Source organism: Mizuhopecten yessoensis, unplaced genomic scaffold, assembly GCF_002113885.1.
Source record: "Mizuhopecten yessoensis strain PY_sf001 unplaced genomic scaffold, ASM211388v2 scaffold2329, whole genome shotgun sequence".
NCBI classification, from domain to species: Eukaryota; Metazoa; Mollusca; class Bivalvia; order Pectinida; family Pectinidae; genus Mizuhopecten; species Mizuhopecten yessoensis.
In genome coordinates this window covers 3548399-3565886 of record NW_018404492.1, presented here as the reverse complement: position 1 = coordinate 3565886, position 17488 = coordinate 3548399, and the positions used below count along the sequence as shown (strand labels likewise).

The 17488-nt window shown below is 36.3% G+C and overlaps 2 protein-coding genes across 3 annotated transcripts in view; both read right to left on the bottom strand.

The window, feature by feature from the left end:
* LOC110445731 (dual oxidase 2-like) overlaps window positions 1-6320 on the bottom strand; it is a 78520-nt gene extending 72200 nt beyond the window's left edge. The window contains exons 1-3 of the mRNA XM_021490510.1: window positions 6252-6320; window positions 2362-2448; window positions 1870-2031 (exon numbers count right to left, since the gene is read on the bottom strand). Coding sequence (XP_021346185.1) covers window positions 1870-2031; window positions 2362-2448; window positions 6252-6300 — 298 coding nt within the window. The 5' untranslated portion in view covers window positions 6301-6320. The remainder of the gene's footprint in view (window positions 1-1869; window positions 2032-2361; window positions 2449-6251) is intronic.
* A 2020-nt stretch (window positions 6321-8340) lies between these two features.
* LOC110445543 (thiopurine S-methyltransferase-like) lies at window positions 8341-16354 on the bottom strand. 2 transcript variants are annotated; one of them, XM_021490207.1, is made up of 2 exons: window positions 16206-16354; window positions 8341-9457 (listed from the first exon to the last, which is right to left on the bottom strand). In XM_021490207.1, the coding sequence occupies exon 2, from the start codon at window positions 9434-9436 to the stop codon at window positions 8735-8737; it is 702 nt and encodes a 233-aa protein (XP_021345882.1). In that variant the 5' UTR covers window positions 9437-9457; window positions 16206-16354; the 3' UTR covers window positions 8341-8734. The 2 variants fall into 2 exon arrangements, with proteins under 2 accessions (XP_021345882.1, XP_021345884.1); XM_021490209.1 differs by lacking the exon at window positions 16206-16354 and adding an exon at window positions 15817-15902.
* Between the last annotated feature and the right edge of the window lie 1134 nt (window positions 16355-17488).

The following is a 17488-nucleotide window of genomic DNA, read 5'->3' as shown; positions in this document are numbered from 1 at the left end:
TGATAAATTAAAACATGTGTATAAGCTATTTAGGTTCATTTTTCACTCATTCTACATCATTAATTGTTACCCTTAAATTAAACAATCGCCCTCAAACAGCTAACACCATGCACCACATCCAATATTCCTCTAATGTATACCGTCAAAAGTTTCTTGTAAGCCTCCAGCTATAAAAATAATGTTCATTAATACTTCCTCCTAGATAAAATCAATATATCCAACACCTATGTACAGTAAAAGTTTAATATGATTTGGGGGGATACTAATCCTATGGGGGGGATACTTATCCTATGGCCAGTTTTAGTATCCGGATACTTATCCTATGGGGGATACTTATCTTATATGACACCGGACAACACCCGACAAAAGGCGATCGCAATAGGTCACTTGAGACTTTGTCTCAGGTGACCTAAAAATGTTTATCATTAATTTGTGGTTAAGGGACAATGACGTTTTATACTAATTTCTGTTGCCTCTCCAGATGTGAAGGTGCATGAATGAATTGAAGATACTGCTACAAGGATATCCATCTAGTGATGTCCAGGTCCATCATGGATGACATAGAGATAGGAATGATAGTGCGAACTCCCCAAACCAGACGGGAGTAACTGTCATTGACATATGGTACATAGAAGTGTTGTTGTTTTGGTAGGCAGGCCGGTTCTCCCCAGATTTGTTTCAGCTGATATGTTTCATTTTCAAAGAACGTTCAAGACGGACACTCCTGCTCAGTAATAAGTTTTTAAATTGAAGGGGAGGTTAATATTATTTTTAAATAGTTTTTTTTATTTACCAAACTTTTGATATGAACTTTAAAACCAAAGAAATAAATAATTGTTCCTTATGTCTGAATAATCAGCAATATTATTGTTTTAAACATTCTTAGAAAAAATACTATTCATAGAAAGGTGTATAAGTTTTGTACATTGAATAAAAGATATGGGGAAAGTTAGATTAGAAGTTAGATTAAATTGTTGCACATGCCTAATTACGTAAAAATAGGTGGTATGGGATCATGAATAGTTAATAAGATATGTACTATGAGTTTTGATAAAACGAACTTACACAGGGAATTTAGACAGAGAGTCTCCAAAAAGACAGGAGAGAGAGAGACATTTTCCAATGGACTTGGGAGAGGAAGTCTGCTCCAGTAGGGAGCAAGATAAGATTGTCGGGCCACAATGTGTAGTGAATAAAATGTTAAGTCCACATGTGTTATGTAACACATATTCCATGCCGGCTGCCCTTCTGGTTTCAGGGATTGCACCAACTTCATTTATAACAAGAGGCCCATGGGCCTTAACGGTCACCTGAGTCCTACAGTATCAATTTTTGGTGTTAAAATATATGAAGTGAAGATTAACAGAATCTTTCACTCCCTTGAGGGTGAGATAGTATACGGGGATCTTTCCCCGAGGGTTGAGATTACTTTATCTCACCCACAAAGGGTTGAATGATTTTTTTTCTTTTACCCTGTTCTCCCAATGTGTATCATATACACAATGTAATGATTTTAACGTTACTTGCTAAATTCAGGGTTGACGTGACGTTGACGGATTGTTTAGGTGACGTTATGTATTGTTGAAGTGACGTAATACCATTGTTATGAATAGGGGAATCCCCCTGTCTCAACTCTAGGGCGAGACGAGGAAATCTCACACCGGTAAAAGTGTGGATACACCTGTCCAGGGTAAGAGAAAATGATGTGGTGGCCATATTGGATTTCTGATCGAGCTAAAAAAAATAACAACACTTGGTCAGGGAGTTGTCAGTAACATTCCCATGAAGTATAAATGAAATCCCTTCGACAGTATTTCAGCTTAAGTTGAAAATGTAAAATGTTAACGGACGACGCATGACATTCCTTACCATAATGTGTCATCAAGACTGTCCGACCTCTCTCTGATCCCAATCCCATGATGCCTCTGTGGGCCACCTTACTAATTTCAAAAGGGTTTGGTCGGGTTGGACCAGCCATGTGGTAGACTCCGTCGGCGTAGGCAGTGGGACTCTTGCGCAACAGAATAGAATCTAAAATCAACAGATTCAAACTGTTTGAAAGAACATAAATCTACAGCAGCTATTAATATTTGTTTACTACAGGAACCAAAGATAAAGATATCATGATCATAAGATCTGCAGAGAAGTCTCAATACTGTGCACACTTGTATATGCATAATATGGAAAAAAATCATGTTTACCAAAATTATATTCTACATATCTATAGACTATATATATATATATATGTATACATGTTTTATTTGATTAGCGAAAAAACATCTGCAACATTTTTATTAAACCTTGCTCCGACCAGTGTATGATTTACAAGCAAAAGTAATGCTACAAGTGTATAATGCTTACCCACGGCACCCCAGTCCGGGTGGAGCAGATTGTTGTACCAGCCATCTAGGGGAGCTAACTCCGGCTCGGTTTCCTCCTGTGCTGATACTGTAAAATATCAAGTCTATGTCATTGTGACAATTATATCCTTTTAAACAACTAAAATTACTTCCACGTTCACATGTATCAGAAAATTTGCTGTCAGAAATGTGTTCTTTCAATAATTTATAATACCGGTACATTGTTCCTGAGAAACAAACTTTTTTCTTTTCAGACTTCATCCGGGTCTTAGATATATGCATATCATGCAATAGGTGATATTTATACTTTCGGTATACACAGAAAATCTGAGATGCACAAAACCATATGGAAAATAACTTGTATGCAGTTCCAGATCTTGACTACAAACAACAGGATAGAAGTAAGCAGATATCCCTTTCTCAAAGAATATTAAATTGCAGCCATTTCTGTCCATATTTTTCCAATGTCATTCTTCACTGGGCCGCCTCCAGACTAAAACATGATTATCCATTCCAATTTCAACCTTACATTCATCACTATATATAGACGACTCTTCTCCAGTAATCTTCAACAGTTTTGTGTCTGTTCAATTTACACCACGCCAGCCTTTTTTTTGGGACATTTGCAGCACAAATTCTAATGGAGTTTTTAAACATACTTTTTATAACCCTCTTCATAATTTTTTCTTTGAACAATACGCCCAGCTTAGACACGTGTTCTTCCCTGAATTCATTAAAAACAGAAGTTATTTCATGAGTGGGCGTTTTCTATTTGATTTAACAGTGGTGCAAAGTTTGCGAGTATCCCGCTGTGTTACTATATTTGGCCTACCAGTTCTCGCCTTGTTTTTTCAAACGTTATAACTCCCTCGATCTTTTAAACGGTTTAAAACTCCAAAAATAGGCCTAGTTGGGAGCGGATGTCCCGTTTGCCGTGCAATATGGGTCCTTTCACACCAACGTACGAAATATAAACAAAGCAGACGACCACAATCACTTCCGGTGACCTATGCCCCTTTGCATGGCATGTGTGGAAGAAGGGGCATGACCATTAAATACGTTCAGAGAAATGCCCCTTTTAACCAAAATAAGTAACCCGGAAGTAAAATGACGTCGTGAAAATTATCTTCACTTTTGGCACGGCACTGTTATAACTTAGCTTGATAAAATGGCTGCACGGAAATACATAACGCGCGCCGCGGAGACACATGTGACTAGACCACTGAAAAATGCTTAGTATGGGAAGATGGATACTTTTTCTTTTAAAAACCTCCTTTATGGACATCCTCCAAAAGCACACGCCATGTCAGAGTTTCAAAGATTTTCGCAGTCAGCGTGCCACTTTTTTGTATATATATTAATGAGGTTGACGTCAGCCACGTGCCAAAATGCAAGACCAAATTCTTTCGTAGGCAAACTGAAAAATACCTTTATAAACTTCAATTGGAGAGTTCCAGTAGCTAGGGTGCTTGACTAATGCTGGTGTACGGACGGATTTGAATGTCCGGATTTATCTTTTATCTTTTTCAGTGCATACCGGAAACTAATCCCGAAATCTGTCAAAGTCGCTACACATCAAGGAAGTTAATATGAAATACGTGAACGCTTAATAAAATTATACTGTATGGTACATTATATGATTCAATGGAATAGACATGTATTCCAATAATGTAGTATGAATCATACTTTAATTCGTATCATAATGACTATATTTGATTAAATCACGCATTTTTTCACACATCGCTATTCTTTTTCCACATTGACCTCATAACTATAAATACAAACAAATGTTCAATTCATGTAACATGATTACCATTCTTGATTTTTCTTTTAATTCTTTCGAACTTTAACAAGTTCAGAAGTGTGTTTTACTGTGTAATATACATTAGTGTATCACGGACAGTAGTTTGGAAGTGACAACATTAACAACTTTCATATGATTTCATGCTAATCATTTCTATGTATTGAATAGCCTTGTGATACAATCATACAGTGTATGCTACTCTTATTTACGCTCTCTGCACCCCTGGAATATGTTATAGTAAAATTTAAGGCAAGTCACTATAACTATTTGAATGTTTTCAGGCAAAAAACAGCTGACCAATCGCTAGGTCAAACTTGCACGAGACGATGTAATAGTTTCAGCCCTTCTCTATGATATCTTTACCAAATGGCATTTCTACTTAGAATTACACTTGCAGAAAAATATTTGCATGTGCTTTGTAGCATTTAATTTTGTTCGTGTAACTTTTGAAACTGTTACTTTAATACGCCCTATAGATTAAGAGTTTTTAAATAAATGTATAGAAGGCAACGATCGTACTGATAGATCTATGGAGTTCCAGCTACGAAGAGTGGAAGATATAAAGGAAAGATTGGTAAGAGAAAGCCCAAATAGAGGAACTCTATAATCACTGTTATTTCTAAGAGTGTACCTGTTATTTTCTGCAATAGTAGGTGACAGGAGATCGTTTAAATAATCTGGAGTTAAGTTGTTTTGCATTTTGTGTAAAAGTTGGAGTTTTCTACGTTTTCGACGATTAGAAATAGTTTCTAAACCTGTTTCAAAATGCAAATCTTCGATACGGGCATACGAAGGAAGACCGGATATAATTCGAGCAGCTTCTCTTTGGGCTTTCTCTAATTTTTCTGATTCAAATTTAGTACAACCATCTCATAATTCACAAGCATATTCTAAAACTGGTGAAATGAATGATTTATAAATGTTTAAAAGACTATTCCTATTTAACAAATATTTCAATCATACCTGAACTATAAATTGCATTATTATGACCCCCCTCCCCCCACACTTTGCGCTTGAATTTAAAACTACTCCTAGATGCTTATGATTGTCTGTAAAATTTAAGTCTTTTCCATCAAATCTCAAATCTAAATCTTCATCTATGTCAATAGAATTAGAAATAAATATAACTTCGGTTTTGTCTGGATTAAATGTTACCAACCAAGTTTTAGACCGTACGTTTAAAGACTCAAGATCCCTATTCAATACTGTTTGGATTTCATGACAAGAAGAAGAAGACTGTAATAAAGAAATATCATCTGCAAAAGACGAGCAGCTGATTCAAAGACATCATTAATGTATATTAAAAACAAAAGCGGTCCAAGAATTGAACCTTGAGGAACCCCTGCTTCGTTCAAACCTAATTGGGAATAAGATTTATTTAAGAAAACTTGCTGATGCTTATGAAATAAATAATTTTCTAACCAGGTATATAATTCACCAACAATTCCGTAAGATTTTAACTTAACCATCAAACCCTTATGCGAAATCCGATCAAAAGTCTTGTAGATATCACAGAATACCATACATACATGTTTTTTCCTTCAAGAGCAATACAATTGTTGTGATAAATTTCAATGAGCTGATATACAGTAGAATGAGCATGCATAAAACCAGACTGGTACTTATAAAACAATGAGTTTTCTAAGATATAATTATGTAGGTGTTTGAAGATTACCCACTCAAAAACTTTTCCAACGGTAGATAAAAGTGAAATTGGCCTATGGTTAGAAGGAGAATGCTCGTCACATTTTTTAAACAGTGGCATGACTTTGCCTTTTTTCAAGCAGTTGGGAAGATACCTGCCGCTAAAGACAAATGATTTCAAGTGGAATACAAACAGGCTGTGAGGTATTTCTTGGTTAATTCTTCGTTAAAGTCACTCAACTTTGCCGAAATTCAATTCGAAGCCGGTCGACGACGTTCAAATGCATGTAGCCACTGCCTTTTAAATTTGTGAATGGCCATGTCATGCGCGTGTTACCTTTCCTCATTGCTACGTACACTGAACAGCGTTGCAAAACTTTAAAAAAAAATATAACCTAGTACTGAATTCCATTTTTAAAAATCAAAAATTTATAGAAACTCACCAAACACAGCTATCAGAAGCAAGCAACCTGCAGCCTCGACATACATCATGTCTCTCGCCTAGCGATGAGTGTCCGCTAATGCGCAGGTATACGGAAGAGTTTCCTTCAGTAGTCCACGTACAAACCGGAAAACACTCCCCAAATCACAATGCTACATTTCCCAGAAACATTATTCACTAACTCTGCTCCTACAAGACTTCAATGTACAATAAACAAATTGCATTGATTGCTGATATTATAAATAACCTTTACATGGATTTGTTTCTTCAAAAAATACCACATATTTGTTTAGAAGTCGTCTTAATTAACATGTGTAGATGTGAATGTGTGTGCCCACATCACCACGTTTGTATATTGTTAAAAGTTCCTTTGATTTTTTTTTACAAAAAGGCAAAAAGCACCTTTCAGTTATCTGTCAAAATGTCTAAGTCTGGTGTCAGGGCCAGAGGAAACTCAGGCTACTCGACTCTCAACTGTATCTCTGTCTTACTGGAAGGAATCCTTGTCTAACCCTTGTCATTAACGTCATTGCATGGCACCATAACGTTAGTTCAAATAATATATACGAGAAGGTTAGAAGCGTAAGGCACGAAGAATATTCAGCCGGTTTGGGTGAGATGGGTTATCTCAACCCTCGAGGAACGGTTCTTAGTTGCAAAACACTCGACAAGCCTCGTATTTGGCAACCGTTCGACATCTCCCTATCTCACTCAAAAAGGGTAACATATCCTAGTCATCTTTCCACCAGTAGAAAGGAAACTGCAACAATGAATTGGGGAGGGGGTATCTAGTTTACCCGTGATGTTCAGGGGATAGACAGGATTGGAACCAGCTTATATAAAGTCTCGTGTCATTAACATAAGCGACAACAGAGAGGGACACCGATACAGCGCTTAACTTAAAGTTTCCGTTAGTTATTCACGCTTCATCCAATATACACACAGATATCTACATGTATATGATAAAATGATACATATACCGTACTTTTCCTCGTCCTTGCCTCCTAGTTTTACTGATACCACAACCCACTTACATGATCAGACTCATACAGTATTGTTGGAACGCTAACGAGGCTGTCTAATCCTCTACGGTCTTTTAAAATTGGAAGATATACTCATTAGTTCAGCAAAAATTGTCTTTAACGCGAAAAATAGTGCACCATGATTACAAATCGAATCAAATTTTGAGTGATATTTCAGGTAAATATCAAATAAGTATTGCGTGTTAAAACTTAACTAGTATCTCAAGGAATTGAATTATTTCATGAAATTTATGCTTCCATTGAAACAAGTAAGAAATACTCAGGTACCCGATACAGGTAGTTTTGGAGCCGAAAGCTGATCTTTAATTAGGCGCACTATACAGGTAAAACTGGAGCCGGAAGCTGATCTTTAATTAGGCGCACTATACAGGTAAAACTGGAGCTGGAAGCTGATCTTTAATGAGGCGCACTATACAGGTAAAACTGGAGCCGGAAGCTGGCCTTTAATTAGGTGCTCGGTATAGGTTAAATTGGAGCTGGAAGCTGATCTTTAATTAGGCGCACTATACAGGTAAAACTGGAGCCGGAAGCTGGCCTTTAATTAGGTGCTCGGTACAGGTTAAATTGGAGCTGGAAGCTGACCTTTGATTAGGTGTCTTGTACAGGTAAAACTGGAGCCGGAAGCTGGCATTTAATTGGGCGCATGTACAGCTTAACGTGGAGTCGGAAGCTGACCTATAATTGGTTGTCATGTACAGGTTAACCTGAAGCCATAAGCCGACCTTCACTGATCAACTTTTGTCAGTGGATGGCAAAGGAATATTTTCATGTGAAATCACCACTAAATCAAAGTACTGTAGAAATTAGAAAGATCATTCCTATTTGAAGGGACAATATTAATTGCTTTTGGACAATTTCTCTATTTAGGACAAAGAGGCAGTTGTGGACCTAGAGGGCAGTTGTTCCTGATGACGACCAGTATAATATTTCTGTTTTCGACTTCAGTCACCTTCCTGGTAATTCTTGGTTGTTTACGATAAGAAGAAACCCACTTGTTTGTTGGTGGTCACGACTCGTGAGGTTCAGACACGACAAGACGCAAGTACATTGAAGTAAGTTTCAGCAAACGCTTTTAATAGTAGAGTGTTTGTACATGTAATTCTGTTTGTGTGTTACATTACTCACGGTGATGATTTTACAATTGTATAATATCATACTTATAGTATCCAGTAAGCAGTTTACTCATTTGAAAGGCACACGCTTTTCATAAGGACGGCCGGGGTTCGATTCCCCGCTCGGGCATTGAAATGTGTGAATCTGAAGCTTTTAGACGACAGAGATAATGGACATTTTTAAGCAAAAAGGAAAACTGCTCCACAACTATCTCAAACAACTTACGGAGAGAGAGCAGAAACTGATCCGCGAATGCTATTTTATAGGCACTCGTTTACAACTACGAAACTATCGTCGTGTAATGGCGAATTGAATTTTATTTGACTCATTAAGCCACGTCACCAGAGGAGATGAAGTACATATTGAACCCCTCTAAGCCAAACTGCTCGTAATGTTTACTTTGAGTTTTAGTATAACCCAGATACTCGATAGTGAACTCCTTTCCGTACATCTGTTGGAGATCGTCTGTCGTGACGTCATCACCCAAGCAAGGCACGTCGAACATCACAAGGGTTTTGCTTGTTGATGCCATTACAGACTTGATAACCTTAACGTAATCCCCTCTCTGTAACGTCGGCAAGGAATACAAAGATCCAGCGTCCCATACGGCCTGGAAGTCATTCTCAAGGTGTGGACCAAACTCGAAGAAATCACAACAAAAGATACGTATGGTCAAGTTCTCAGTAGTGCTTGTATACAAAGTCCCAGCCGGTCCTTCCATGGGTTTAGTTTCGTATGTAATGTTGAACGTTTCGAAGAACTGGTGAATGGCTATCTCAGCAAATTCCACGCCTACAACTTCATGCCCCATTTCAGCGAAGTACTTCAATTCAACTGCTCTGCCACATAGAGGAACGAAGACTTTCAGGCGTTTTGCATCCCCCAGAAGTTTTTCTTGGTATTGGATCAAACACTCATTTGCCTCTTTAATAAAAACGGTATCTTTGGCCCAGTACTCTGAGTATTCTTTCACATCCGGGGGTTTGTACTCTTCTTCAGGTACAGTGCCGTCTTTACCCTCAGCAGCCATCTTGAATGAACTCAGGTGTTTCTACAAAACAGAAATGAACCTTTTATTACAGATATTGGCACACCAAGTTGATTTAAAAGTGGCACATGCATCGTTTTAAACTAGTGTTTCATTTTGTCGCAGGGTGAATGTATCAAACGTCAAATATCAATTTGTCAGATCATACACATGTCCGTGGTGCTTCAATACATTGTTTGTTGTCAAAACCCTCCCCGCAACAGAGATATAACAGATTTCAATTTTTAATTATTTTGTTTTCTTGTTCACCTTCTTGCAAAAGATACAAGAAAAACAATACATAGAATTCAACAAACAAATCAAACAATAGATGCATGTTCAGGGCTAGGTCACACCCATAACACATAATTATCAAAAATAAAGAAAACACAGGAATTCGGTTGTACATGGCATTTTATCACATACCTGTTAAATCTTGTTATAGTAATACAAGCAATTTTCAGATCATGAACTACAACGTTCTGTTTTGCACATGTGCAATACGGAATGTTGTATTTACCTACTAGCCGGAACTACTTTTTATGGGAATCCCCTTGTCATGGGAAACTGAAAAGTTCCGCGCCCTCGTAAATATATTCGTATTCCAAATAAAATCGTGCTTTCTGGTTCGTTAGAAAAACACAAGTGTGTGGTCTTGCATATTTATTTTGTTGTCTATAAACGGCGTGAACTATATAATGTTGCAATTTATGGCCTTGCAATTGATTGTATTGTATATCATAATGTATTGCCTATACCTGACTTGTGTTAATTAGTGTAAAGGGGGATCTTAAAACTGATCTCGGTTTCGAAATTGTTGCTTAGCAGTGTTTTTGACATGTTTATGTTCTTTTTATCTCTCAGCTATAAAATATATAAATATCTGTCCACTATCTTTTCGCGAGCATTATTTCCACTTTCACAGGTGTTTTTTTTACTACAATGTATGACATATCAATGGTTTGTATTATGTTGTTAGGGTGTTTTGAATATGCATGGCTTCTGCAATTCATGTCTGCATTTTTGGGAAGCGTTGGCAAGGACATAATTCAGGTGGGTCTCGTCTTGAAATTACGGTAAGTAAAATTGATATATTTTATTATCGTTCTAGCATAGGTACTGAAATGAAGCGTGGTCATTGAGCTGTATTGAAGTGAACAATATATTTAAGGTCATTCCAATATGGCTGCTACACCAAACTGTATATCAAATTCAATAATGCATACCGTTAGCTTTAAACAATCCCTGTCACCAAAATAATCCTCCTCCAATATTTCTCAAACATAATTCAGGTACATGCACACTAAAATTTAGAAAAAATTTCAATAACTGATGAAAAAACTAACTTTTTATATGTTCATTTTCCATGCTGAATAAAAGTCACAATTCAGGAAAAAATCCATTTAACCTTGTAAATAGTATAGGGTTGTATGTCCATAGAGATGCATTTGTCGAGAAAAAATGTAAGAAAATGTGTCAAATCTCCAGAATAATGGCATGTATTTCCCCTGAATAAATCACAACTGAGCACAAAGCGAACAAGGCTGACTGAGATTGAAAAAAAGCATGCAAAGCAAGTGAGATTTTACCTGTACACCATTCACTACAGGTTCTCACTCAGGGAACATGCCTATCTGCGACTACAAAATATTCCAGCAATTCAGCAATATACAGAACTGACTTCAAATCCTACAAAATTCACTCATCTGATACTATAGATTGCACACACCCAGAGATCAGCGATATCCATGTTTTTAACAAAGATGAGGTCAACAAAATTGAACTTCACAGTAGAGAATACTTGCAAGAAATCCATCTACGACGAGTTAAACTACTTGCAGAACTAAATACAGAGGAGAATGGCAGACCCTCCAATTAACGAGATTTTTTTATATAAACTTTACTATGTTTTATAGAAGAGAAAAGAACTCTTTAGTTTTTAATCCCTGTGTATGTACAGATTTTATTGCTGAAGCCGATATTCTACGCTACTAGGAAGAAGTGTGGTGCCTCGACAAGACAACGAGGGAATCTACCAAGGAACCTGAACCTATGGCTTGACTTGTATCAAAAGTCTTGTTAGCTTCATGCATTATTGTAAAATATCCAATCAAAATACATGTCATTATTCTCGAGATTTGAAGCATTTTCTCACATTTTTCTCGACAATAGTCACTACATGGATACTAATTCCGCATTCAAAAGTTACTGTTCAGACAAAATCAACAATATTTTCGACAAATCATTTCTGCAAAGGTAGTTATTGACACATTGTTCTTCTTGACATGAGTATACGAAGCGACTTCCATACTTTATTCAATTTGAGGAAAGTTATGAGCCCATTACAAAATATATACACTGACATGACCAGGGGCGGGTCCAGGTGAGGGCGGAATGGGCGGACGCCCCCCCCCCCCCCCCCGGCCCCCCTTTAAAAAAAAAAACACACAAAAAAACACTATCGTAATCTGCTAATATTGTATTGAATATGGCAGTTTATCATATTCATTAATTTAACACATACTCTGATTTCTTTTTATACTGATTCCCCCATCCGATGGGTGATCCGTAAAACTTCGTTTCTCCGCCGTATTCGACTCTGCGATGAATATCCATTGTTGTTGACCACGTGATATAGTGAAATCGGTACATTTATACTAGTAACATATATATTTGGTATAGCATTTTTACTTCCCATCTGGATAGCATTTGGTTGTATCATATTGTTTCAATATCCATTAGTGAGTTACTAAGTGACATTGACCTACATTTTACCATGAAGTTCAAGCACCATATTTATTAATGTATCATATACCACCTATCGGAACTAGACAGTGACATGATTGCTTTAATTTAGTACTGTAGTACAATGACGTCAATTTTCATATTCAATCATGTATTCCACGTTAAAGCCTACAATATTTAGAACAAAAGAACTTTATACTTCAGTGTTTGATTGTCTTGTATCATGTGTGTCGTTCAACGAAACCAGAACTTAATCTAAGATAGAGAGATATCAGTCTGGCTACTTCATAATTTGATGCTAAATTGTTGAAATCCAGGAGCTTCTGAGCCTCCCAATGGACCTCTACAAGGGCAACCGTAATTACGCCTCCCGTTCATAAAATCCTGGCCTAGGACTATTGAAATGTTAAGTAACGCCTCATACCCTAGAATTTGGAATTTCTCGTTATTGGTCTACTGCTGTTAAGATCCATCCAATCATTTATATATACCATAGACAATTAATGGAGAGAATTCGGCGTAACAAATGTCAAACCCTGACACTTTAACTATAAAATATACATGCTCCGAGTCAGGAACCGTTACATTAGTGCATTTCACAATTATTTTATGTTTTTTAGCAAAAAAAAAGGTCCATTTTTTTTCGTAGATTTTAATCTACGCCCCGCCCCCTCTTTCAAATATCCTAGAAACGCCCCTGATGACGCTGTATGAAATACCTTTAAGCCTAAATGCAATGATAAGAAATTGTCTATCCTGATGTTGCTTACAATCATGTGATAAATGAAGCGAATAATTCCACAACTGGGCCTTGTTTTAAAATGATATCTTTAAACGATCCATCAATAAAGCCTTCTGAAAATATGCATATTATGCCTATGATATGCATTTTATACATTTTTCAATATTGCTAGTGCTATGATTTCATACATTTTCTAATGCTAATGTAATGAACTAAATACATTTTCTAGTAAATGTATTAATATTTAAAAAAAACCGCATACATTTTCTATTGCTTAACTTATTTTTATACATCATACAATGTCTGACCTTTATGTAACACAAAAATATGCATCCTCTAACGTTGATGTTATAAAGGTTTGCGGATTTCTTGATTCATGACAATAGAGTATTTTTATCCAGTTTTTTTTCTTTTAATATGAAGGACTTTATATAATGCCTACCATTAACGCACTCAAATTTAGGCGCATTATCGATTTTAACAGATAAGCGTATGATGGAAGAGGCGCACCCACACAATATTCAATAAAAAGCAATATATAGAAACTTCAGTCGGCGTTATTATTATTTAAGTCAAAATTTAACACGCAAAAATAGCTAACCGCTAAAACTGTCCGCTTCTATAACAATACATACCTTATATCAGAACACAAAAATCAGGTTAAATGCGTATAAAACGCATGAAATTGAATGGTAAGTTATGTATGTGACCTATACAGATTAATGAAAAATATCTACATTTTTATCGTTGATGTTGAATATGAAATTAAGATTATGATTATAGTTCAGGACATTCTTCATACGAATATATAAAGTATCATGTGTAAGGAGTTGTAAAGTAGACTACTCCTCAAGTAAAATAAGAAAATGTTCATCATATCATGCTCATAGCAGGCGACTGTAACCTTTCAGCATAGCGTAAAGTCTCTCCGGCAGAAAAACGTGGCTGTGTATTAATTAATTAATAATAATAATAATGATAATTGGAGGATCTTATATACCGCTTTATCACAACCTAGTTCGTAGGTCGTCTAGCGGTTCACAAATCATTATCCGCCTTTGCAACTAGCCAGTAAAAGCCGGAGCTGCCATTTCGGCGCTAACAGCTAGCATTCAACAATTCTAGCACTGCCCAACCACGTACTCATTTACAGCTCAGTAGACTGGAACAGGCGGAGTAAAGTATCTAGCTCAAGGATACAACACATTGCCGTGCCGTGACGCGAACCCGCAACCCTAATTATAATTGTTTGTGATTATTTCTGCCGATCTGAACGTAAACATTATGATATAAGTTAATATAATGTCACCTTACTATAAAGCTCGCGGAACGACGTCACTTTTTAATTCCTATATAGTCATATACCTGAACTGTATGAGTATTTGCCTCCTACCGACCATAAAGTACGTGTTTAGGATTTGTTTTCTAAAGGAAACACACCAATTTACTTTGAAAAAGGATACTATTGTTGCCATCATAATCTGGTTCCCAATAACTGCATTTTTGTTATGATATTCACCATCATGATTTGATTGGGGGACCAATATATACATTAAAACTTCGTTTTCGAGAAAATTTAGACTTAAAAAAGGGTGTGTCGATAAATTAAAGGAAATGTGTCAAATGATTCTTAGTAAAAAAAAAATGTGAAAAAGGGCCCTGGAAACATGTCGGTGGTAAACGAGGTGGCAAATGAAAAGAAGGGCGATATATGGAGGTATTACTGTACATTATGTTTGGTGTAAAAGCTGGTGTAAAAACTGTATTTGGAATAATATTCATCACTTTGATATGAATAATAAATGCAAAGTTCGATTTGAATACAAACTTGAGTTGAAAATGTATAACGCAAGCTTTCGAACACGTCGGTTTCAAGCATGGAGCTATTTTTACACTCGTTGCTTGACAGAGGAAACTCGCAAAATAAGTTTTCAATTCCTGTTTGTGTTCAAAATAAAATAAGTATTCATGTAAATTCCAATGTTAAGTATACGACAGTTAGCAACCTTCCTGAACATTTCTTCCAGAGGTCATACCCCAGGTGTCGCTGTTCACACTCAATATGATAGGCTTAAATCATTGATATTGCAGGCCAGATTAAATTCGCTTGTCAATATAAAGCAATACAATGGTATAGCAGCAGTAATATTGTTTTGTATTATCCCGATCACGTGATAAATGAGAGTGCGTATAGACACAATGCATACAAATAGAAAAATTGGAAACAATGCCAACACGGAATACATTAATTAGCGAACACCGATCATCAGTAGAAAACAAAAATCGATCCCTGGTAGAAAAAACATTTGCTAGGGTTATACAGTGTATAAATTGCAGAACAGAATTTGGCGTCGGTTCTCCTTTGTTATAGCTATATAAACTGTCTGTTCTAGTTTTAACATCCAAATTCATATTCGTGAATGGTTATAAAATATATCATGTTAACTGTGTATGCTTGGTCATTTTTCACAATCACATTAATTGCTTATCTTCTTAGAGGGTAATTGAATTAGTCTATCACGATTTGTTTGGTATCAAAAGGTAATATGAAGCTGATGATGCTGATAACATCCGGTCCTTACTTCCTACATCACACCTAATAGTGTATGGTAACCAGGCTTACACACATAAGTCCACACACACACATGTAAGTGCAGTGGGTCGCACGAAATCAGTTTTCATATTCATGTATTCAATCAATGATTCTAGTTCCTGATTAATATAACCACAAAAGATAAACTATTTGGTTGTATTAACAAATTCTCAACGACTTCGTGTTCCAGTTACAACAACCATGCATAGATACAGCATAATACACTGTATTTCAGTTACAATAGGCCTATATGTTGTGAAGTACATTGTCTAACAGTTCGTTTTTAACCATATGTATACTTACCGGCAATGAACCCTTCAATACCGGAAATTCAGCGTAAACAACATTCTGTTATCCTCTAGATTTTAGCTTATATTAAAAGCATTCGAAGACAACCGTGTCGTGGGTTTTCCTTGGTTTACAAAGCGTGTAATACAGTATTGCTTTTATCTGTTTATCACCACTCTGCTGTTAGAATGAGAGCCATATAGTACATCACACGTATATTTTACTGCAAATTTCTATGTTGCAAACATAGTATGGCAGCTATTACCTAAATAATAAACATTATGGATAACAAAGAACGATCAGGTTCAGCCTTAATGTGTATCCGATTAGGTCACGAGGAGTTCACCTCAGGTAAAGTAGAAGTCACGTGCATGCGTACAAGACAAACATAATACACTACTTACCTAAAGTGTGAACCAAAATGGATGTTGATGCTTTCTGCAGCGGTGTGCCTATATGATGACTTGTCAGTAAGGAATTTAACGACTTTTAGATACCGCTGAATATATGTCATGCATGGGGACACCTGTGACCTGGATTGCTCCACGTTCATTGGGCATATTTTAGAGTATCGTCTAGACACCAGTTTCCGCGCGTTATGTATTTCCGCGCAGACATTTTATCAACCTATATCTCGTAACTACGTGACCTGCTGGACACAACACAAGGATATTTTAGACGTTTGGCCATCGTCTGTAAACTGACAAAAAAAATAACGGAAGTTCGTCCGGAAAACATAAGATTTAATCACTGATTAAAAATCACGCATAAATATGCAGTTTTGCTTAATGCTCTTTTTATCTTGCTCAAAATGAACCGATACCTGAAAAAACGGTGATATATTTCATTCATGAACCAGTCTTTTTTGTAGTCTGACAAACGTACGAAAAAGTCGTATGCAAATGAGGCCACATCTCCTCGCCGATTTTTTTCCACTTCCGAAGAGCCAAGGAGACATTCTTATATCGATAAACAGTGTTTTCAATGAAACGTAAACCTTGTAATGCAATGAACTTCCAATTTTCACCAATTTGAAACAGAACAAATTGAGAAATAACTTACCATCAACCAAAACCGATATAAAACTGCAGAAAAAAATAATAACAGATTCTACATCATAAATAAATAGATATAATAAATAATTTTAAAAAAATACATGAATTCGTTCAATTTGACATCTTGAAAAATAAATTGAAAAGGTGAAATTCAAAGTGTTGTTTTGATAATTAATTTGACGATCAAAGATATATTTTTTATTCCAAACGAACCTTTTGTTCTTGCAAGTCACTGTAGAGAATTTCTTTTTAGTGTATTCGAGTTATCTTTCTTTGAACACTAAATCAAAATAGACACACGGAAACATATGACGGCTACTTCCGACGGGAGAAATTTGCTAAAAATTGTTTGTTCTGATTTTTTTTAAATACAGTTTTATATTGCTAGTTTTTTGTTTCCTTTGGTAGATTGTATGCATGTTTATGACAGTCTTCCGTAATTTCAACAGTGTTCTGCCGATATGAGTACGAAATCGCGGATGCTTCTTAATAGCGCGGAAACCGGTAACCCGAGGATAGTTATTTACGAGTCCTACTTTTCACCCTGACTAAAAGTGTGTCACATTGTGTTTAAACACATTTTTAAAAAAACTTTTTTTTATGCCAGGAATTGTTTTTCACTGCTCGTACAG